This window comes from Somniosus microcephalus, chromosome 4 (genome assembly GCF_052327205.1).
Source record: "Somniosus microcephalus isolate GS21.2 chromosome 4, FLI_Smic_1.0, whole genome shotgun sequence".
Taxonomy (NCBI): domain Eukaryota; kingdom Metazoa; phylum Chordata; class Chondrichthyes; order Squaliformes; family Somniosidae; genus Somniosus; species Somniosus microcephalus.
The window spans coordinates 186,654,631-186,667,743 of NC_140990.1; the positions used below are offsets into that span (position 1 = coordinate 186,654,631).

The 13,113-nt window shown below is 42.4% G+C and overlaps 1 protein-coding gene across 5 annotated transcripts in view; it reads left to right on the top strand.

Moving 5' to 3' along the window:
- Window positions 1–13,113, top strand: part of ift54 (intraflagellar transport 54) — a 220,132-nt gene that overhangs the window by 115,429 nt on the left and 91,590 nt on the right. For 4 of the 5 annotated variants that reach the window (XR_015078122.1, XM_085985622.1, XM_085985623.1 and 1 more), the window contains one exon: window positions 11,061–11,097. Coding sequence is in view for 4 of the 5 variants with exons in the window: in XM_085985622.1 (XP_085841748.1) it covers window positions 11,061–11,097 (37 nt within the window). In the remaining variant the exon portion in view is untranslated. Of the gene's footprint in view, window positions 1–11,060; window positions 11,098–12,762 lie in introns of all 5 variants that reach the window. The other variant, XM_085985625.1, reaches the window with a different exon arrangement.

Sequence of the window (13,113 nt, forward strand, 5' to 3'; positions counted from 1 at the left end):
CTATGTTCCTAAAGTGAGGAGCTATTAACCACTTTTGAACCTCACTATCGGGTTTGAATGCTTGCAGCTCAAGTATAGAATGGCCAGATGCAGTGTAAAGCTCCCGCTACTCTGCCACAATGATGTGCCCTAACCCTGCCCATAGAAAATGACTTCTACAGTACTACTGTGATATTTTAATTTCCCACACTAGCTGCCGTTCTACACCATCTGATTGAAATTGCCATGTATAGACTGTTTTGTGTTGAGTCTGAATGCTAAAGGAACTGGGTTGAGACTGTCCATGCTTCGTTCATTTATGATTATAGATTTCTTATGACAAGCAATAGGAGAAAACTTTCATCACATCAGTCCAAGCTAGATTCAAACCCAGATTCCAGAGTGTAGTGTATGTGCCTTTAAGAGCCCCAGGTGTGCTGTAATGCCGGTAATTGCCACTCGGGCTATATAAGCCTGTATATTGTGTATATCCGTTAGAACCCCCCCCCAGACTTTGCTTAGCAAACACCGATGAACCAACTCCTGTCTTCAGTGTCTTTATCAACACACGGACACTACAGTGGCGACGAAGTGGAAACGGACTTACCTGCAATTCGGCAGCACCTCAAGGACATCGATTCCTCGGGCGTCCAGAAGACTCAAGGAAGTGAGAGAAGCTGTGGTTTCACCAGCTGGCCAAGCTGGTGGCAGGTACTGCGCTAGTCCTTCCTGGGCGTCAGGCTGGGGCTCCAGCGGCTGGCTCTACAGCTGAGACAGGCAGCGAAATCGGAGGCAAGCAATAACAGACTGGGAGGGAGCACTCGGGAGACGGCCGGCGCGGCAAGCAGGTCAGCGTTCAGACCTGGAGAGAAAGTCCGGCGGGAACGAGTCTCCAACTGTAAATAAATAAAAATAAATTTAAAAAAACGGAAACCGCGGGAAACAGCGTTGTCATCGGCAGCAGCGGCGGGAAAGCGCGGGAAGCGCCATATCTTTGCTGCAGAAAAGAAAGAAAAGCGCGGGAAGCGTCATATCTTTTCTGAAATGCCTAAGTCTGGCAATATTGATGCTTTTGACAGCGAAATAGAAGATTGGACCACATACGTGGAAAGAGTAGGTATATTGCACTGCAAATGGAATAGAAGATGAAAAAAAAGCTTCAGTACTGCTGAACCTAATGGGCGCAAAGGCATACGGGCTGTTACGAAATTTAATCACTCCAGCCAAACCAAAGGACAAGAATTTTAAAGAAATTGTTGATACCCTGCAGGAACACTTAAACCCAACACCGCTGCTGATAGCGGAACGATTCAAATTCTTCATGAGAAATCAACACAAGAATGAAAGTAACGCTGATTACCTAACCGAATTAAGAAAGCTATCGAAGTACTGCCAATTCGGGGCAGGACTATCAGATTATCTTCGAGACAAATTCGTTTGCGGTCTCTTAAGTGAAGGAACACAAAAAAGGCTGCTTTCTGAAAAAGATTTAACATTGGACAAAGCTTTCAGTATGGCTGTATCATACGAAGCAGCAGCAAGAGGAGCTGCAGAGATACAACAAAAGACACAGGACTTCGGCACCCATGAAATGACACAGGGTTTCGAAAGATGTTATCGCTGTGGCAGATCCACCCATAACCAGAGGGACTGCTGGTTCAAGGATAAAGCATGCAGGCAATGCGGAAAGATTGGACACATTGCACGGGTATGCCGATCTGGACAAAATAAATCCACAGACAGAAAAAAAAAAAATCAATAAAGGGAAGTACAGGAAGGTACAAATGATGACTGACAGTAGCTCCGAAGACCAGAAGAGCAATAGCGACTCCGAAAACAAGAGACTAAGCTGTCTCAAATTACATAATGTACTTGCCAAAGATGATTACCGAACCATTTGGGTTACCCTCACAATAGCAGGGTCCCCAGTTAAAATGGAGCTAGATACAGGATCAGCTCTAACCGTAATAAATCGACGGGATTACGAAAGGCTATTTTCGCATATACCTCTAAAAGACACATCCATTATCTTAAAAACATATACGGGGCAGAAAGTATACCCCAAAGGAAAAATAAGGGTGCCTGTTGTATACAACGGCAAAGAAATACAAAAGTTGTATTTATACATTCTACAAGATGGTGGTCCACCGTTGTTGGGACGTGAATGGATCAGAAAGATACGTTTAGACTGGCACTCCATTCAGGCACTGACGGTGACCAATAAGAAAAAAAACAATGATGACATCATACCTGAACGATTAAAAGACATCTTGGCCAACGCCAAAGAAGTGTTTCAAGAGAAACTAGGAACCTTGAAAGGCATCACCACCTCAATAAAAGTGGAAGATGCAGCAATTCCCAAATTTTTTAAGGCAAGACCGGTGCCATACGCAATTCGTCCAGTAGTCGAGGCAGAGCTGGATAATTTGGAAAAGGCAGGCGTATTATCCAAAATAGATTGGAGCGAGTGGGCAGCACCCATCGTTCCAGTCATTGAAAAAAGCATTGACTAATGATAAATCTGAGGAACAGAGAAAAATTCGCATCTGTGGAGACTTCAAGGTGACTGTAAACCCGGTCCTTCACACAGTACAGTATCCTCTTCCGAGGATAGAAGATATTTTCGCCTCACTATCCAGAGGGAAACGTTTCACCAAAATTGACTTGGCACAGGCATATCTACAGATGGAGGTTGAGGAGACCTCTAAAAAGTATCTCACGATAAACACACACAAAGGCCTGTACCAGTACAATCGACTGGTTTTTGGAGTAGCATCAGCTCCAGCTATCTGGCAAAGAGCTATGGAGCAAGTCCTGCAAGGGATTCCGGGGACTCTGCTACCTAGACGACATCCTTGTAACCGGAGAAAACGACAACGAGCACCTTGCCAATTTGGAGCAGGTGCTCACTAGGCTGAAAGAACGGGGCCTACGAGCAAATCGCCCCAAGTGCGAATTTTTCCAAAATCAGATATCATATTGTGGCCACATAATTAATAATGAAGGGTTGCATAAATCACCTGAAAAAATTGAAGCGGTCATAAAAGCCCCAGCACCTGAAAATGTTTCACAATTAAGGTCGTTCCTGGGATTAATAAATTACTATCATAAATTTTTACCGAACTTATCAACTCTTCTACACCCTCTTAATGAACTGCTACAAACAGGAGTGATTTGGAAATGGAACGAAGACTGTAAACGTGCCTTCCATAAATGCAAAGACTTAATCACATCCGAACAAGTTTTGGCTCATTACAACCCATCACTGCCAATCAGACTGGCGTGTGATGCATCCCCTTACGGCATAGGAGCAGTATTATCCCATAAATTCCCTGATGGCTCAGAACGGCCGAAAGCTTTTGCGTCACGCTCATTAAACTCAGCTGAGCGTAACTATGCCCAAATTGACAGGGAAGCACTCAACCTGGTATGGGGAGTGAAGAAATTCAACCATTACCTACACGGACAAAAATTTACCTTGTTGACTGACCATCAACCCCTCATCTCCATATTCAACCCTAAAAAGGGTGTTCCCATTATGACAGCGCAAAGGCTACAGAGGTGGTCCCTTTTTCTAGGGGCACACCAATACAACATAGAATACAAAGGATCAAAACAGCATGGGAATGCTGATGGTTTATCGCGCCTACCGTTGCCAACGGTAGAAGAGGCACCTACAGTAGACCCAGTAGAGATGTTCCACTCTACCATAGTGGAATGTCTACCAGTAACAAATTCTGCCATTGAAAGGGAGACGAGAAATGACCCGACTCTCTCACGGGTCTACGATTTAACAGTGAAGGGATGGCCAGCACATGGCGAACTACTGTTGCCAGCATTCTCGCAAAGAAGAGAACAGCTGTCAGTGTGCCGAGGAACCTTGATGTGTGGATCCAGAGTGGTGATTCCACCCAAACTCCAGGATAAAGTGCTAAAGGAGCTTCACGAGGGGCATCTGGGTGGAGTGAAAATGAAGAACCTAGCTAGGGCGTTTGTATGGTGGCCAGGTATCGATGGAGACATCGAAGAAATGACCAAGAGCTGCCTAGGATGCCAGAAGGTCCAAAACGCTCCACCACAAGCCCCTCTACATCCATGGGAGTGGCCCTCATCTCCCTGGCAAAGGGTGCACATCGACTTTGCTGGTCCATTTATGGACTCAATGTTCTTAATCGCGGTTGATGCACACTCCAAGTGGCCGGAGGTAATAAAGATGTCCTCCACCACCACGGAAAAAACCATCACAGTATTAAGGACCATATTTGCCAGGAATGGGCTGCCGGAACAGATATGTTCTGATAATGGACCGCAGTTTGTGTCCGAAGAATTCAGAAAGTTCTTTTAAAAAAACAATGGGGTTAAGCACTACACGTCTGCCCCATACCATCCCGCCACCAATGGATTGGCTGAAAGGTTTGTCCAGACCTACAAGAAGGCCATCAAGGCCATGGGTAATGAAGACATAAAACTTCAGCACAAGGTGGATAACTTCTTATTCGCATACAGGAATGCAACACCTATGGTTACCAACCAAACTCCCGCCATGATGTTCTTCAATAGAAACCTAAGATGCCGGCTGGATTTGGTCAAGCCCAACATCAGAAGGGACGTGGAGAACCGGCAGTTTCAAGGCATGAATGAAAGGCCAACTAGAACCTTCCAGATAGGTCAACAAGTTTTGGGCCCGGGACTACCGTACCGAGAAATGGCAGCCTGGAACTATCTGCACACGACTAGGACCACTGATGTATACCGTGGACATCGGAGAAAGCATAATAAGGCGCCATGCTGACCAAATCATAGAGTCATCCGAAAAGGGACAACCTACACCACAACTCTATACGCCTAACGATGAAGTAGAGATACACCTAGTATCTACCTCCGATCTGGTGATACTGGAACCCGATGAACCCGACACTGGCATTCAAGCCGAATCAGCCTTGCCAAAAGAACCTACTACACCACCAGAAACTACTACGCCCCCGAGGCGTTATCCGGACTGAGTCAGGAAGCCTCCTGAGAGACTGACTTATAATTAATTAACTACAGCAATGTGTATATTATTTTTCTTATAACATGTAATTAATAATTACTTAAAATATGATGTACTGGTTGGCTAAAAGGGGAGGAATTGTAGTGTATGTGCCTTTAAGAGCCCCAGGTGTGCTGTAATGCCGGTAATTGCCACTCGGGCTATATAAGCCTGTATATTGTGTATATCCGTTAGAACCCCCCCAGACTTTGCTTAGTAAACACCTGTGAACCAACTCCTGTCTTCAGTGTCTTTTTCAACACACGGACACGACACAGAGGTGAGAGGATATGTACTTGCTCTTGTCAACATGTTTGCTTGGCTGGACTTTTTACTGTTATGACGTGTGTACACAGAGTGCAATAGATAGAGATGATGAAAGGGTAATAAGGATGATCGTGATGTAGGACATAAAGGTACATAATATTGGGAAAGTTTAATTTTCAGATGAGACCAGTGTTGTTCGTTGCACTATATTATATTGAATGAGGGGGTTAATGATTTTGGATGGCTTATATATATATATTCTGTGGTAACAGTGAACTTTTAAAAGAAATAATACCAGGGATAAATAATACTTATGAGAATTAGCTTTATTTGAAAATTAAACTTATAATGTTCCTAATTTAAATCAATCAATCAAGCAAAGTCTCATGACCCAGACACCTTGAACAGCACTGAATACTAACTTAGAAGAGAGGCTATTCATGTACTGGTTGGCTAGCAGCACGAGTGGCTCCTGCTGATGTCTGGGAAAGAAGGAAAGGGAGTCCAAGGATGGAATGTAACACTGGGAAGTGGGAAGAATTGTTTGACTCATGTGCAAGATCATTGTATGTGAAGAATAAGGAAAACGCTGAGAAGTAACCAAGATATTTCATGATCATCTGCTTGGAAAGGAGGGATGAATGTCTTATGACTAATTTTTTTTTTACAAGTGGCAGGGGTCACTACAGTGCATATTGGAAGTTGAGAGTTTCATGGATTGGTTTCAGGAGTTGGTCACCCCAGAGCTACAGAGAGTAGGTGACCACCAGGCAGACTAGGAGGAAAAGGCAGGCAATGCAGGAATCCTGGGTGTGTGGCACTTACAAACCGGTATTCAGTGAGGGTGATGACACTTCAGGGGAGTGCAGTCAGCAACAAACCCAAAAATCTTATGTAAACATATAAAAAGTAAAAGGATAGTTAATGATTAGGGACAAAAAAGGAAATCTTCTTGTGGAGGCAGAGGGCATGTCTGAGGTACTGAATGAGTACTTTGCATCTGTTCACAAAAGGAGAGGTTGAAGTTAATGTCGGAGTAGAGGAAGGGGGCATAGAGATACTGGATAGGATAAAAATAGATAGAAAGGAGGTGCTAAATAGGTTGGCATCACTCCCAGTTAGCAAGTCACCCGGTCCAGATTGGATGCATCCTAGGTTGCTGATGGAAGTTAGGATGGAGATAGCAGAAGCTCTGACCACAATATTTCAATCCTCCTTGGATATTGGTGTGGTGCCAGAGGACTGGAAGATTGCAAATGTTACACCCCTGTTCAAAAAAGGAGTGAAGGATAAACTTGGTATCTACAGGCCAATCAGTCCAACGTCAGTAGTGAGAAAGCTACCAGAGACCATTGTCGAGGACAAAATTAATTCTCAGTTGATGAGGCATGGGTTAATAAAGGACAGCCAGCACGGATTTGTTAAGGCAAATCGTGTCTGACTAATCTGATTGAGTTCTTTGATGAAGTAACAGAGGGTTGATGAAGATAGTGCAGTTCACAGAATCACAGAATCTGCAGTGCAGATAGAGGCCATTTCGGCCCATCGAGCCTGCACCGACACATATCCCACCCTATCCCTGTAACCCCACGTATTTAATCCCCTAACACTAAGGGTCAATTTATCATAGCCAAATCAACCTAACCTGCACATCTTTGGACTGTGGGAGGAAACCGGAGCACCCGGAGAAAACCCACGCAGACACAGGGAGAATGTGCAAACTCCACACAGACAGTCGCCCGAGGCCAGATTTGAACCCGGGTCCCTGGCGCTGTGAGGCAACAGTGCTAACCACTATGCCACCGTGCCTCACTCGAACTCACAGGAACGACATGGGCTTGTAGACTGTGTTTGACCTGTGGGCCATGTCTTGGATATCTCCATTTTAAGGAATGTTTTAAGTGGAAACATAATGGGTGCAACAGCAATGGACAGATACATTCAAATTAATTTTTTGACATCAGTCATGACAAATGAAAACATTGAGTAAATTCCAGATCAAAATAGGCTCAAGAATCAATAATGCAAGAGTGGTTCTGTGGGTTAAACACTAAACTTACTGCTTGTGGGGGCTTGCTGTGCGCAAACTGGCTGCCGCGTTGCCTACATTACAACAGTGACTACACTTCAAAAGTACTTCATTGGCTGTAAAGCGCTTTGGGACATCCGGTGGTTGTGAAAGGTGCTATATAAGTGCACATCTTTCTTTTTTCTTTCACCTATGAGAAGTGATTTCAATTATAATGCAATGAAATGTTGGGGCTTCTATCTGTTGTAACCATGCTACAGGAGTGCTCAAAATTCTATTCCCCAGCACCAACATCTGGCAGTTTCAGGAGCACAAAATTGACAAATTGCAGACGACACAAAGCTGGGTGAGCGTGTGTGCTGAGGAGGATGCAGTTGATGTTGTATATCTGGACTTTCAAAAGGCATTTGATAAAATACCTCCTAACAGACTTATTTGGAAAATAGAAGCATATGAGATTAAAGGGATGGTGGTAACTTGGGTGTGAAATTGGCTAAGGGTTAGGAGACTGAGAGTAGTTGTGAATGGAGGTTTTTCTGACTAGAGAGAACTATGCAATGGGGTCCCCCAGGGATCAGAATTAGGACCATTGCTTTTCTTGTTATATATAAATGACCTGGACTTTGGTATAGGGAGTACAATTTCAAAGTTTGCAGCCCATACAAAACTTGGCAACGTAGTAAATAGTGAGCATGATAGTAGTAGAATTCAGGAGGACATCGACAGACTGGTGAAATGGGCAGACACATGGCAGATGCAATTTAATGTGGATAAGTGTGAAGTGATGCACTTTGGGAGAAACAACATGGAGAGGCAGTATAATCTAAATGGTACTATTTTGAGCAGGGGTGGGGGGCGGTTACAAGAGCAAAGGGGGACATATTCACAAATCTTTGAAGGCGGCAGGGCAAGTTGAGAAGGTAGTTAAGAAAGCATATGAGATACTTGTAAATAGGGGCATTGAATACAAAAAAAAGCAAGTTATGCTAAACCTTTATAAATCATTGGTTAGACCTCAGCTGGAGTAGTGTGTACAATTCTGGCCACCACACTTTAGGAAGGATGTTAAGGCCCTGGAGAGGGTACAGAGGAGGTTTACCAGAATGATATCCGGGATGAGGGAATTCAGTTATATGGAAAGATTGGAGAAGCTGGGATTGTTCTCTTTGGAGCAGAAAATATTAAGGGGAGTCCTAATAGAGGTATTCAAAATTATGAGGGGTTTTGATGGATAAAGTAGGGAGAAGCTGTTTCCTCTGTCAAATGGGTTGATAACTAGAGGTCATAGATTTAAAATAATTGGCAAAAGAAGCAGAAGGGAACTGAGGAGAAATTTCTTCACATAAAGGGTTGTTAAGATCTGGAACGCACTACCTGAAAGGGTGGTGGAATCCGATTCCATAGGAACTTTTAAAAGACAATTAGACATATACGTGAAGAGGACTAGTTTTGCAGGGTTATGGGGAAAATGCTGGGATGTGGGATTAAATTGGATTGCTCTTTCAAAGGTCCGGCACAGGCAAGATGGGTCAAATGGCTGCCTCCTATGATTCTATGGTATAAAATCAGCTGCAGAAGTTGCAGGCGATATTCCCATTAAGCTGGACGGTCGCGCAACTGTCTGGAGGTCCTGGAGGCCGCTCACCGGCTTTTAAATGGGAGAAACTGCACGTGCACGAAAATTTGAATGGGCCATGCAGCCACTCAAACATAATTAGAGGGAAATAACAACAGAAAATGCTGGAAAAACTCAGCAGGCCAGGCAACATCCGTGGAGAGAAAACGGTCAACGTTTCGCGTCAAACCCTTTGTCAAGTTTGACCCGAAATGTTGACTCTATTTTCTCTCCACGGATGTTGCCTGGCTTGCTGAGTTTTTCCAGCATTTTCTGTTGTTATTTCGGATTTCCAGCATCTGCAGTATTTTGCTATCATAATTAGAGGAAACATTGGTTACAGGCTAACTGAAATAGCTGTGAAGCAGTAGGTACACTTACTGGCACAATTACCATTTCAAATGAGCATGAGTGAGAACGAGCTAAAGATGAGGGAATGATGAAGGCAGCACGCAAAAAAAAAAGCATTCTGAGAATCATCTGTTGAAGAGTTGGGAGGGGAAGACGGGAGAAGATATATCAGCGAGAAAGGAAAGGGAAAGAGTGAAATTGAGCACAAATATAGAATCTGACCGTAAGCAAAGGAAAATCCCACAGCTACAGCCAGAGATAATAGAAAAGAAAATCTGGACGGTATCCAGAAGACTATATATGAACATTATTGTTTTTATTTGCAATTTTCCCCCAGCTCTTTGACTTTAAATATGCCCAAGGATCACCAAAAGAAATATTTTTTATATGCTCCTGGTGAGACACTAATACTCCACTAAGTAAATTTTGATGAGAATTGAAATTTGTAATGTTTTATTTTCTGCACGTGTACAATCTAGTGTTTATTTTTTTTCTTATCAGTTTTTCAACCGACATATTCATTTTAGAGGAATAGCCAGCGCACGCACACACACACACTTCAACTTGCTAATTAGTGTAATGGATCGATTATAGTATGGGATCGGCCAAGGTAAGGTAAAAGCAAAAAAGTAACTCCTCAACACAAACCATTTGCCCACATGTTTACTTTTATATGAACTTCAGTACAGCTGCTAATGTTTCTATTAGTGAACACCAAAAAATAGGTGGCCTATCAGTTTTATTATTATTATTATGGGTGTGATTACATATTACAATATTAGTTTGATGTCACTTTTTAAAACAAAACACCTTATTGCCTGAAGGCTGTAGAATATTGTAACAGTGATTATTACTAAGGCCATTGATTTGTAGTTTTCATGGAAAAATTAACAAAATAGCAGAATGCGAACCCAAAACACTGATGAAAATCTGAACTCCTATGTAATAAACCAAAATTTTGCTTATTTATTATTGTGCCCCAGTTATTGTCTGTTTGCTGTCACTTTTGTTTCTCGCCATATACGTCATCTCTTAAAGGGCGTTTTTAACCCTGTTCGTCCAGTGGAAACCAGGCGGGCAATTAAAATGGCCACAGCGACCAACCCCCACTGATCACGCTGCCTTCCAGTGGGTTGCTCCTTTGAGCAGGTGGGAGGATATGTGCTAAAAGGCAGCAGGAACCTTCTTTAAATATACATATCTGGTTCCAATTACGTCATTGGGGCCTGACTGCAATTTTAACCCGAGGTCTGCACGGGGAAGCCATTGTGACTTCCCCACCAGGCCAACCTGGCAGCAAAAGGAGCCGGAGCCAGAAGAGGTGAGTTAATTAATTTTGTTCCTTGTGAGCCAGGAGGAGTACAAGTGCTCCTCTGGGGCCCACAAGTAAACCTTGGGCTTCCCCTGCCCCTGACTGCAATGACTTCCCAAGTGGATATGGGCACTTTGATTCAAGGAATGTCTGAAAGTCTTCCATTATTAGAGGGAATTAAAAAAAAATATTATCTTCCATTGCTAGCACAGCGATCCACTTTGATGCTGGGATTGTTGCCCCAATACATTTTTAAACTTCAAAGCTTTAAAAGCATGCATTTTACAATGACGGGCAGATATAACAACACAGTAGGGATTGGACAGGCTTGCTTGTTGCGTACTTGATTTTAAAATGTAAGTATTTTAAGACCTACTCATAATCTCCAAAGCTATTGGTAAGATAAAACTTTACCATTTGGTCTAGAGTGATGAAAAGGTTAATTGGATTTTTTTTTACTTGTGTTTTTTTCTAGGTTACAGCAGTGGAACTGCATGGCAGTGAAGACCATGGTACGTGTAGCTAATGCATGTTCCTTAATATGATAATTTGACTTCTTTTCCCCTTTGCGTTGTTAGTGGTGACTCCCCAGGGATCTGTACAGGGGCCTCAGCTTTTCACTATATTTATAAATGACTTTGATGAAGGAATAGAAAGCCATATACAGTATCTAAGTTTGCTGACAACACTAAGTTAGGTGGCACAGTAAATAGGTAGATAGGAGCAAAAAGTTGCAAAAGGACATTGCTAGATTAAGTGAGTGGGCAAAACTGGCTGCTGGAGTTCAATATAGGAAAGTGTGAAGTCATCCACTTTGGACCTAATAAAGATAGATCAGAGTATTTTCTAAATGGTGAGACGCTAGGAACTGTGGAGGAGCAGAAAGATTTAGGGGTCCAAGTACAGAAATCACTAAAAGCTAGTGGACAAGTACAAAAAATAATTAAAAAGGCTAATGGGATGTTGGCCTTTATCTCAAGAGTGCAGGAATAGAAAGGGGTAGAAGTTGTGTTACATCTGTACAGAGCTCTGGCTAGACCCCATCTGGAGTACTGCATTCAGTTCTGGGAACCACACCTCAGGAAAGATATATTGGCCTTGGGAGTGGGCGCAGTGCAGATTCACTAGAATGATATCTGGGCTAAAAGGGTTAAATTATGAGGCTTGGCTTGTATTCCCTTGAATATAGAAGTTTAAGGGGTGATCTAATTGAGGTGTTTAAGATGATCAAATGTGTTGATAGGGTAGAGAGAAACAATTGCCTGTGGTAGGGAAGTCTAGAACAAGGGGGCATAATCTTAAAATTAGAACTAGGCCATTCAGGGATGATGTCAGGAAGCACTTGTTCACACAAAGGGTAATGGAAATCTGGAATTCTCCCCTAAAAGGCTGTGAATGCTGAATCAATTGAAAATTTCAAGACTGAGATAGATAGATTTTTGTTAGGCAAGGGTTATAAGAGCTACAGAACCAAGGCGGGTAGATGGAATTATGGTACAGATCAGCCATCATCTAATTGAATGGCGTAACAGGCTTGAGGGGCCGTATGACCTACTGCTGTTCCGATGTTACTCAATCCTTTAGTTGTGTAATGTTCAATGCTAAAGTAGGGTGCATATAATCACTAATTTAAGTGACATTGCTAAAGAACAGATTGGTCATGATGACACTTATACTATTGAATGTATTGTTGTGGAAAAACCGAACCAATGTTATTGCATTCATTGTGGATTGTAACTTGAGCATCCATTTTTGCCAGCCTTCCAGCTTAAATACTTTTGAGTTGAAATTCCAGATACTGAAGGCCATTATTTATTCTATGGTTGTGACTAGTTTCCACTACCAAAGCAAGTTATTAACTCACACGGATGAAGGCCAGAAAACAATACTGCAGTTGAATTGTCAAACATCTGTTACTTATGTAGTATTGCCAGTTTTTTTTTGGAATGGTCACAAGTGAGTTGGGTTAGAAATGTGTGAAAATATATTTTGCATCTAAGCCCCAGGGTTTAGTTAGCAGGCCATGGGATTTTCTGCAATAAAAAGAAAAACTGCTAATACCTTTCTGCATCTGTTTTCATATAAAATGATAATTACTCCATGCATGCATCATTCCAAATATACAGGGTAGGTAACAAGATGCTGTCATGATGCATGTATGTTTCTGTTTACCTCAGCTTCCCTGTGTGAGAAAGTGTCCAGCTTCCACTGGACCATGTTGATCCATAATCTGTATCGTGGGGAAATCACAAAATCGTTGCTGGATATCCCCCTAGATTTCAGAAGGAAAAAAATCCTTTGTTGTATGCCCTCTATGATGTGTTTATTGCTGTATCTGCTGTTTTTGTCATTTTAAACTGAATAAAACCCATGTAAATGTACCAGAGAGATCTTAAATTGAGTTTGCTACTTGAAAGGAATATTTTACTCTTCTGAATTGTAACTATTCTCAAAGAAAGTGATTGTGACATGTATTGCTTTCTGTTACTTCTCCTCTCTCAACATGTTCATGTTTTGAAACTGCAAGT